This window comes from Monopterus albus, unplaced genomic scaffold (assembly GCF_001952655.1).
Source record: "Monopterus albus unplaced genomic scaffold, M_albus_1.0 scaffold18.1, whole genome shotgun sequence".
Lineage (NCBI taxonomy): Eukaryota > Metazoa > Chordata > Actinopteri > Synbranchiformes > Synbranchidae > Monopterus > Monopterus albus.
In genome coordinates this window covers 541320-552563 of record NW_018127898.1, presented here as the reverse complement: position 1 = coordinate 552563, position 11244 = coordinate 541320, and the positions used below count along the sequence as shown (strand labels likewise).

The 11244-nt window shown below is 40.4% G+C and overlaps 2 protein-coding genes across 8 annotated transcripts in view; one reads left to right on the top strand and one right to left on the bottom strand.

Annotated features, from left to right (window-relative positions):
• The window catches only part of sumf1 (sulfatase modifying factor 1), an 8222-nt gene extending 6927 nt beyond the window's left edge, over nucleotides 1–1295 (bottom strand). The window contains exon 1 of the mRNA XM_020593188.1: nucleotides 1097–1295. Within this exon, the coding sequence (XP_020448844.1) occupies nucleotides 1097–1295 (199 nt within the window). The remainder of the gene's footprint in view (nucleotides 1–1096) is intronic.
• Nucleotides 1296–1664: 369 nt separating this feature from the next.
• Nucleotides 1665–11244, top strand: part of LOC109956043 (inositol 1,4,5-trisphosphate receptor type 1) — a 63690-nt gene continuing 54110 nt past the window's right edge. For 5 of the 7 annotated variants that reach the window (XR_002274369.1, XM_020592835.1, XM_020592833.1 and 2 more), the window contains exons 1-3: nucleotides 1665–2025; nucleotides 2852–2958; nucleotides 5548–5618. Coding sequence is in view for 6 of the 7 variants with exons in the window: in XM_020592835.1 (XP_020448491.1) it covers nucleotides 2867–2958; nucleotides 5548–5618 (163 nt within the window). In the remaining variant the exon portion in view is untranslated. The remainder of the gene's footprint in view (nucleotides 2026–2851; nucleotides 2959–5547; nucleotides 5619–11244) is intronic. The other 2 variants (XM_020592831.1, XM_020592830.1) reach the window with 2 other exon arrangements.

The following is an 11244-nucleotide window of genomic DNA, read 5'->3' as shown; positions in this document are numbered from 1 at the left end:
CATCATCATCAAACAGTAAAAAAAAAAAAAATCACTTATTTATTTTTTACTTTTCATGACAAGCTATCCTATGAATCTCTTAGGTTTGGCAAGGGGGTCACAGAATTAAAAGTACTAAGAGTTTCTTACAAGGCTGGAAACAATCTCACCCAAGTGTAAAGAGAGTTTGGAGAGCTATTGAACCACTAAGTTGTACAATACCTGCTGCAGAAGTACAGTTAAAGGCATGGAATACAATTACAGTATGCAATTATACGATCAAGAGGTGATGGTAAAAACATGCAAAATAGCATGAATTAATTAGGGCTATTTTTATATTTATTTAAAGAGATTATAAAAAACCCATAAATACTAATACCTAATTAGTATTTATGGGTTTTTTTCTTTGTTTTTTCAGGTGGCCTGACATCATGGCACCAGCTGTCACCTAACTTAAGCTACTGTATCTTTGTATTGTGCTTGTAGTACTGTCTGAGGTTTTCCTGGACAAAGCAAAATTCCATACCCTGAGCTGACCATGAGGCAGTCAGACTGTTTCACTAGGAATGACACAGAAACTTTGACCTTAACTTCCTCGAATCACTGCCAAAAATAACAATCTAACTGGCACAACTTGCTGAAATACACACTGTAAAATAAACCACATTGCTTTTTCTCAGAATACACTGAAACTAGAAATAATATCGAACAGAGAAATGGAATCACAATGCCACAAACATGCATCCATTCTCTGAATCAGTCAACAGGTGAAATGACTGCTGAGGGATAATCATTCTGTCAAACCAGTACTTCCACCAGAGAGTCATCATATTTACACACTGAAAACTATTACTGTGCACCAAACTAAAGAGGGGGAGCTGTTGGTTTGACTCCAAACTAGCCCCCTTTAGTCTGAGCTGTTGTAGAAAGGGTACGTCTTGCACTTTGGCAGTGCAGCTGCATTGTGAGTACAGACTTGGGTACAGCAAGTTATGCATGAGAACTTAAGACATTATAAAACTGCCTCTCCTCACGTAGTCTGTTATTGTCTAATTTACTCTGGCTAATAAAGGCAAAGAAGAAGAAAAAACATCACATGACAGAAGCAACAGCTTACCCGAGTTTGTAATTTCTTCTCCTCTCCCTGGACCGTAGGCATCTCCTCGTTTGCGAGTGTGGAGTATTTCGCATCCGGGTCCACGGACACAGTCCTGTGCTCCACAGTAGCAGCGGGTCTCTTCAGATTCCAGCCGCAGCCCGCTGCTCCCTGCGTGGTCGCTAGTTCCTGCTCGACCCCGCATGAACTCTGAAGACATAACGCCTTATTCACGCAGCCAAAGATGAATAAAAAAACAAAACAATGCATTATTCTTGCAAAACCCTGGGCAATAGCTACAGTACAATGCTCATGTTGTTGATACTTCCGCGAAGTCACGTGGTCAGTCAGCTGGCTGCGGCGTAACAAAACGTAACTGTTTCCTGCCCGAAACCAATTGTTCTTGTTTATTTCTATTAATCCACACTATTTTTGTAAACTGTGAGCATGGCTTGTTAATATAGCAGATTAAATTTGTTTTAATAGTACATAAAATTATATACTTGAAAACACTAATCAAGTAATAGTTAAACTATAACCATAAATACATAAATGACTGTTTATATCAAACACATTTTTTCTGCTCCGCACAATCACGTTTCCTTGGTGTTATAGGATGGGGCCACATGGACATCATTTCCCAGCTATCAACACTATGGCCACTTGTGAAGAAGAAGAAGAAGAAGAAGTGGCAGTGAGCCAAGGCAGCTCAGCCAGCCAGAAGAAGAAGAAGCTGCTCAGCCAGCAGTGTGCTGCCTTCCTCAGTTAACGCAGCCCCAAGGCACCGACAAGCGCAGAAAGGTGATAGAACTGTCAAAAAACTGGATTATTAACAGTCGCTGACGGCTGTATCTCACTCGCAGCCCGGTGGAAAGGAGATGAGAGGTACAGTCATGTTGTCTTAGCTGGTCCAGAGAAAGCTGAACATCCGAGCGGTTACCGCGGCAGAGGTAAAGTTGAGCCACAACTTTAGTTTCCTATCTTCCTATCTCTGCCTTCTCTCTGCAGAGAAAAAAAAAAAACGGGTTGTCTCCTTATATTGTTAACAAACAGCTCACGGCTCATGACCAACGCTTATGATGTTGTCTTTTGTATAATGGTGACCAAAAACAGACAACGGGTCTGACTGCGAGCTGCTGTGAAATAGTGTGATTGCGTTTACTCAAGTTTCATGTGTTTTACATAAACAGGCTTGTAATGTGCGCTTTTACTGTAGAGTAGCATTCCATCTTTAAGCTTACGGGGGTCTACAATCAGCCAAAGCCACCGTTGATAGTTCATTTATTTAATGATTTATAGACCTCAGTGAGAGGCAGTGCTTCAAAACGCAGACCCGAGTGAACGGAGCCTGCGGTGTTCACAGCCTCAGCGGCGATGACCTGTTGCAGGTGCACGAAGCTTCCTGGCACCGTAGCTGCACTCTCTAATAATCAGCAGCTGTTAAGCTCTAAACCAAATAGGTTGCAGTAACGGCAAACAGAATTTTCCTGCAACTATGCAAATCCATACGGGCAAACAGTGGCATCAGTGTAGTCGCGACCTCTCAGGAAACCCACTGCTCTAAATTTGCACTGCCGCCTGTGAACCTCAGCTACATCTGTGCATGTGTGGATATTGAGTGGGTGTATTGTTACTGTCATATAGAAAATGCATGTGTGCTCTGCGCTGCATAACTGAAGTAAAATAATTGTAGGATGTTTCTGATGTTTTACTGCCGTGTAAGAAATTAGGCTTTTCCTCTCATTTCACTCACTTTCCTCTGTTCTTTTGCTGCAGGTGTTTGTGCCAGACATGTCCGATAAGATGTCCAGCTTCCTACACATTGGGGACATCTGCTCCCTGTATGCAGAGGGTTCTACCAACGGTTTCATCAGCACCCTGGGGTATGTCCATCTTACTGGCTGAGCATTTGGTGTGAAGGCTCACTTCACACTTCGTGAGATCACGCTGGTGGTGGTGACTGTTCATCAGTCAGTTAAAAACCCATTTGATTTTGGTGTTGATTCGGGTCAGTGTCCAGATCCAGGAATTTTTAAAAAGGTGCCTCAACCATTGTGAGATAGGACCAGTTCCAGTATTTTTGCTCCACTCTCCATACAGTGTCTGCAATGCTTAGACAAAAATTGCACAGTAACATCCACATAAGATCTACCACACACCAAAGTCTGATGTGGATCCAAGTAATATTCCAGATCTGCTCATGCAACAGATGAACATTTGTATGTTTCACAGGCATCAGTTCCCACCTTCAGTGATCTAAAGATAAATAGATATAATTTTTCAGGTTATCCCACAGAATAAAGCTGTGAAAACAGTAGTTGGTCTATAAAGTGGTGCTTTGGCCATGACTGACCTCACCACTGATAGTGATGGTAGAAAAGGAAATAAAGGAGCAGCAAATGCACAGTTAATGCTAAAGTGTTTGTGAGAGTGTGGCAGGAGTGGGTGTAGGGGGCAGGGCTGGAGGCAAAAAATGCTGAGGCAGTGGTGTTTATGATAATGACGGTAAAACTATTTACAAGTCACTCATTCACTCACAGAGTCACAACAATATTGTGCCATTTTTCTCCATCAATTCAACATGACATTTGAAACACAATAGAAATGGTACTGATTTCCTAGAAGTAGCAGAATGACCTAGTGCATGGATCGTCTGCCCTCAGATGAAGAACCTATGCTGAGGAGGGAGAAACCTCTTTGACTATTAGCTTCTCCAGCTGGGCTGCATGCCCAGCCCCCTGTTTGGTAGCTCACTAGAGTGGGTCTGTGGGATAAGTTAAGGTAAAAAACGCTGCTTTGTACAGCCAGCCTGCAGCAGGACATGTCCTGTAATTATTAAACTTGTGTTAATCACTGACCACATCCAGATTAAATAGTAAGTTATGTGGATTGTTCTTTTAAGTGCATTTTTCCTTTAAGTCTGCAGACGTGTTACTAGAGGTGTAGACTGGTGAAGCAGACAGGTCTGTTTGGACATCTGTAGACATTCCACGGGAAAAGGCCTGAAATGGATGTGTGTTTTGGCAGGTGTCCAGACAAGTGTTGTACTGAGCAAGTAAACGCTAAATTTGTCACAAGAAATTTCAGCCTGCCCACAGGTGACCTAATCCAGAATTCTTCAATTACTCTGTAGAGGGAGGTGGCACGGGAGAGCAGTGGTTAGTGCTTCACAATGTCGCAGAAGGTTCCGGGTTCGAGCCCAGGCCGACCCGGGGCCTTTCTTTGTGGAGTTTGTATGTTCTCCCAGTGCCTGCATGGGTCCTCCGGCTTCCTCCCACAGTCCAAAGACATGCAGCTTTGGTTGATTGGTGACTCTAAATTGCCCGTAGGCGTGAGTGTGAGTGTGTGTAGTTGTTTCTCTACATGTCAGCCCTGTGATGGACTGGCAACCTGTCCAGGGTGGACCCTGCCTCTCACCCAATGTCCAGCCCACCGTGACCCTATTCGGGAATCAGCGGTATAGATAATGGGTCCAATGGGTGATTATGATGCTCTGTGCTAAAAACTTCCGCCATTAAGTTGATTCATTTGATTATCAAAACATTAATCAACACTAATTGCAATAAGTGAACATTTGAGTAGTTTATTAAGCTTACAAACCTTATGCTTGCAACATTTCTGATGTGAAAATCACAGCTTACTTGTTTGTTTTATATTATACCTTCCATATTCACCTTATTAGATTATTAATCCATAAATAATAATTCAGAGAGGAAGTGGGCCGGAATTATGGCTAGCTAACTAATATTTGATCATTTTCACTATTGAATAATCTGATTATTGTTTTCTTGATTAATTAATTCATAGTTTAGTCTATTAAATGTTATAAAACAGTGACAAAGACCATTAGAGTTGTTTTGTCTTGCCAAGCATCCAAGCCCCAAAGATATTTAGTCTGCTATAAAATATCACTAAGAAAACCTCTGAAATTTCTTCCACTGACAATTTTGCATTTTTGCTTTAAAAATTATATCAAAATCATCAAACATCAACTCTCAAAAATAGGCAAGCAAAATGCTTGCTAAAAACAGGAGCACTAATGATGGTATGTAGCGCAGATTTTATTCCAAACTAAAAGCTGACATTTTGGCAATCGCGTGCCTTCCTCTGAGCTTAAAATACAACAGTGGCCCACTCATATATATATACACACACACACACATTAGTGTCATTAGCATTTTGCTTGTTTATATTTGTGAGTTCCTGTACGTCTTGAGCAGTTGCACCCTCCTTTAGTCTGAGCATGCTAGGCCTAAGTTTTTCATCGGCAAACATCATTTCAGAGTTCTACACATCTCCAAGTATCATTTCAGCTTTCGAATACCTGAATATTCATGACTTGCAGCCTCATAATGTGCTTAAAAGAATTGACACTGCCACAGATATCCAAAACCCAGGGCACAAACTGGCTCCTGTGGGTGCTGTGCTGTACCTGCATGTGATTAATAGTGTTTTTATGTTTCTATTCACAGCTTGGTTGATGACCGCTGCGTCGTCCAGCCTGATGCCGGCGACCTCAACAACCCTCCAAAAAAGTTCAGAGGTAGGATGCACAGAGAGTCGTCTCCCCTCATCCTCCTGAGGCCTGCCATCATCGTACTGTCTGTTTATATGGCTGCCTCTGTGAGAGTGCTGCTGAATGTGTTGTGCTGTGTTTCTCTGGCGACAGCCACAAAACCTCTGCCTGCTGGACTTCAAACAGCACTGTCTTTCACAATATTAGTTGTGCATGTGTCTGTGCATGCATGCTTTTGCATCCATGCATGCGTTTATAGCTGTGTGTGCCTCATTTCTGGACGTAGAGGCAGATAGAGAAAATCAGCTCTGATGTTGATTTGTTGGAAAACAGAAATAACACACTTGAAAAGCTGCTTTTCAAGCAACAGCCATGAGATGCCATTTTGGGTGAACATGCTTATATTAGCTCTCATACAGGAAGTAAAGCTCATGACCCTTAGTTCTCAGGCTAGAGGTTTATATCTCTGGGGAGAGGCTTGGCCTGACATTGTGCAGAGAATACGAGTATATTGAGGCTTGTGTAACACATTTAACAGGTATATCTTACATTTCTTTGACAATGCGGAATAAGTACTTGATTAAAGAATGTAACTTTATTGGATAGTTGTCTGATAGATTAAAAAGGTATGTGCAATGTTAATCAGCTTGGTTTTAAAGTTGCTCCATTTGGCTTTGAAGCGCACATGCCCAAAATCTCCATTTATCTGCTGCACTGGACAAGAAGATTGCATTGTATTTCAAAGTAAAGAGGTTTGTCCTGAGCGGTGAGCCACACCACTCTGCTCTTCAGTGGGTTTCTGGTGTCCCAGGACAAGTTATCTGCCCATAGAAACAATCACTGTCACCATGATAAACACATGGTGAAGACTGATGCCTTCATGTCTGAAGCAACATGGAGTCTCTCTGTTTCTGTCACTGCAAGTGCGTTTCAACTTAAGTTTGATCCGTAGATGTACCCAGAAAGGTGGAAATGAAAGCTGGAAAACACATGCTAGCAGTGTTTATACTTGTCTAGCATCTGTAGATATCCACCCAAACTGTGACTGAGTCCCAGCCAAGCGTAGCTATCACTGTGTTCATCTTCGTCTGCTGTAAACAGCTTCTAAAATTAGAAGATGTAGGCTGACTGATGTAGTTGCATACATGCATGGACATGGGAAGTATGCCAGTATCACTCTAAAAGAGCAGTTTTAGCTGAGTCTAAGTCATTCAAGGTCAAAACTGGTTGTAAACTGTTTTATGACTTTTTTTGGGCAGGGACCATGTCACTGCAGTGAGGGAGCTGCCTATTGGCTCACTTATACACGAAGACTTTCACTAATCACGTTGCCTCCTATAATATAGATTTATTTTTTTTAATCTTACACTGTCTTCTTTTACTATGCAACAAAAACCACTGGGAAAATGAAATTTTAACTAAAGTTAAAATATTTTTCTGAAATTGTACAGTTGTCTCTAAAGCACATTTGGACGTACATCATGACTGCTACTGTTGTTAAATTGGGGTTTATACTCCTCCTTCGTGTCAGCTGTCCTTGACCAGAAGAAGCCTTTATTCCACTGTGAGACGGCTCTCGATATCTGCAGACAAGATGGTACTTTAGGGGGAAAGACAACTGGAAGAAAGGTTACTGGGAGTTATGTTATGTAGGAAAATGTAGAATCCAGTGTTTGGAGCTTGACTAAGACTATGGACTAGACGTCAGGAAATCACAGATCCTGCAGCACTGGCTTCAGGAAAATGCAGTTGCTGGAATACCCCTTTAAAATGACAGCTTATTTTGACATTGTCTTTTGTAGCATAAAAAGAACATGCATGCTTTTGGAAGGATATATTTTATAAGAACATCGTTGGTTATCACGGGACACCTTCAGATGATTCAGTCACAAATCTATAGACCTTTTTTGACTAGCATGACATATAGCTTGTCATAAAGGTGTCATAAATCCCATTTAATCAGGAGCTATGTGTCCTAGACTTGCACCAGCTGCCTCACTGGGACACTGAAATCAAACAGAGCCAACACTAATCTCTGTGTTTTTCTGCTGTTAAATGTGTCTCTCTTTTATTAACTGTATAGAGGATGTACTTCTCTACTTTACATACTGTTGCTAGTGATATTAGTGATGGCTGTGGTCTATTTACCTGTTCTGGTAACCAGGACCGTGCACTGAATTCCAACAACTTAAGTTTTCTTATTCCCACCTGTCCTTTTTCTATTGACATTCATACTGAAATAAAGTTTAGAAGTTAGTATACAAGAAATCAACATAGCTTATTTGTTTACTAATAGGAAATTATGCAATCCATGCAGAAGCACATTTCATCAAAACAAAGCTAAATCTCTTTGTAAAGACGATTTTTTTGTTATTGTTTTTCAAGGTCTTTCTTTCTAGGGCTGTTTCACAACCATTTGTAAATCCTCTTCATTTTTAAAGCCATCAGCTGCAGCCCCATTTCCTTTATGCATTGCCTTGTGGAGCAATGGTGTCCACTTTTTAAAATTGGGTACAGAGACTTTTCTGAGTACACTTAAGTTTGTCAGTTACACATTTGTGCATTTACTATAAACCTGCTTAGAATCTGTAAGTAATAGTAGCTAAAGGTTTTAGTAAAATGGACTCTCTTATTGTATTTGTTGGCCCCACAGATCAGACCTGTGATTCATCAGTTAGTCTTACAAAATGACTATTCAAATTTATAATCTGATATTTTGATTTATTCTTTCAAGCATATAAATACAGTTGATATATCAACACATAATTTTACACATATCCAACAAATGCTAATCCAATATCAATGTGTTTATACCTAGTACATGCTTGAACGGAGTAGGAAGAAGTCAGACTTATCCAGTCCTACCCCATGACATCATCTTACCATCATTGGTTTGCAAGCAGTATCTCTACATAAATAATTCTGGTTAATCATTAAACCTGTTCTTGCCCATATCTTGATTGACACATACCTTTATATTTATGTTTAAACTCATCAATTCTATTACTATTTTTTATGTCTACACTTAAATTATTCCATAGTTTTACCCCACTTATGGAAATACAAAATCTTTTTTTGGTTGTACGTATAGCATGAATTTTATAATTTAACTGACCCCTTAAATTGTATCCCCCTTCCCTTTCATTAAATAGTTTTTGAATTCCACCAGGTAATAAATTGTTCCTGGCCTTGTACGTAAACACAGCAGTCTTATATCCCACTAAATCAAAAAATTTTAACAATTTAGACTGTATGAAAGCTACATTGGTGTGATCCCTATATCCCATCTTATGCACAATTCTTATCGCTCTTTTTTGTAATATGTTGTAATGGTTGAAGTGAATATTTGAAAAGCTGACATGACTTAAGTGATGCTGAATGGTTGGGACTGATTTGTCTCAAAAACAGCAAACAACAATCAGCCAGACTGGATTTTTAAACAGGGCAAAACCAAAGTGTGCTTACATATCTGTATTTATTTCTCCAAATCTGTCGGGAACTTCTAATTTGAGTCATCCATGTGTCCTTGGCAGTGCAAATCCTCTTGTCCCCCCGGGAGGTTGCTCTGCAGTTTGAAAGAGACACAGCTGTGCAGAGATGATCCTACTAAGTGGATGCTGTAAGGGCACAAGGCCAGACTAGCTGTGTCCACTGGGCCCTGTACTGTAACTGCTGAGATATGCTTAACATTTACTCCTAATGTAAACACAAGCACCTTCCACACAATCACACTCTCACTTGTGTAGCCCGCGAGCATACACTGAAACATCAACATCGATATCAACATTGACATCAACATCATTCCTTTGTTTTGGCTTCACATGTCTACAGCTCTTGGCTTGTTGTGTTTTACGTATTTGCCATCTCATCCTCTACCTTAGTGTCCCCAGATGCTGTTTAGTTCGTGGATTCGTGCTGAAGCATTTGAACCTCACAACTTTGGAGCAGTAACTCCTTAGCTCCATCTCTGCTGTCAGGTTGAACCGGTGCTGCTGTCAGAGATGCACTGCAGACTAGCTGGGTGGTTCATTAGAGATAAACACCAGAAACACTTCTGTCTTTAGTCCCTTATTACCCTGATAACCACACACTGTATATTGCTCTCCTCCTACTGAGACAGGAGAGGTCTTGCAGGAAACAGTAAGGGAATGCTGTTGTTGGCAGACTCATCTATTGTCTTAGATGCACTACAAGTGATACTTCCTCTATAATGTCTCCAACAGAATAAGAACCAGCAGATCACTGAGAATATTGTTAATTTAACACATATTAGAAAAACTGTTATGCATCATGTGTCTCTGGGTTCTTAGTGTGTTAGTTAGTGTCTGTTATAAAGATATAAGCAGGCCTCCTGCTTTAAGCACTGATGACTTCTGTGTGATGCGAACATGCCAGGATTTTTTTCCTCACAATGTGGTTTTGCTTTTTTTATGACTGGGTAGAAGAAAATGTGGAGGAGATGAAGTGGACGTTTGCGTTTTAGAGCCTCTCCTGGTTCTGCCCTTAACAAAGCATGACCACTAAGTTGTATACAGCGGTGAATTATGAAGCCCTGTGTGGTCACACAGAACATCCGATTGAAAGTACTGTGGCGGTTATGCTATAAAACCTCCTCAGAAGTAAATCATCCCAGTTGACTTTACAGCCCTGTATACTTTAGATGGTTATAAGGGCTTACAAACATCTTCCTCATGATCCCGGTGAAGTTTGTCAGTGACTGTAGGATTGGTTTTACGAGCTTTTTGCTGAACTCGTATTTATAATATGTGGCTATTGGGAAAAAAACCACTCATAAAAAATGATTAAAGCTCCACCCCAGACATGTTTTAATCAATGTTAAAAAATTATTAATTCTAAAAATAATAATTCCCTCATTAAAATGTTCACAATCTGTCTCATTTAAATTTTTAATTTCAAAAGTTTAACAATCATCCAAACTCTGTAGTATCAAGCTTTTTTGAAGTGAAGTTAGTTATCTTGTTACCCCAAATGTATGAGCTAATGTTACACTTCAAATAAATAATTTAATCAGATACTATGAAAAAAAAGCTACAATCAAATGTTTTTTCATTTGTCTTCTCATCTGTCACACAGTCATGACTCTAAACAAATAAATTGTATCACCTGTATCGCCACAGCAGTCGCAACAAACTGTTACTACTGTATGTCATGGTGCTTCCCACACATGTACAGTAATTAGCATTGAGCTAGGGTGGTTTTCACTCCTCCTGTTCAAAGTGGTTTCACATTCTAGCAGCGTCTCCCACAGCTCTGAGGCAGCTCAGCTGTTTTCTCAACAGCGTCGTAACAGTTTGTTGAAGAGTTTAGGTGTGACCTTTTCAACATGCATCACGCTGTCGTTATAAAACTCCTCAGGCTCAAAGCTGCATTAATACGTCCGTCCATCCATTATCCATCATGTTGATTCCTGAATAGGGACACGGGGGATCAGTGTCCTGCCTAGACATGCATAGTAATGTACATCACACTGACTAGGTCTGAACTTGACATGGGGTCCTAGACATAGTGATAATTGTCACTATATTTGGAGACTTCAGACTAAGATTGAGTCAGACCTAAGTCAGAATGAGGACTTGAGACTTGCCTCCCTAAAACAGAAAAAGAAGCCTTCCAATTAAATATGCCTTAAATA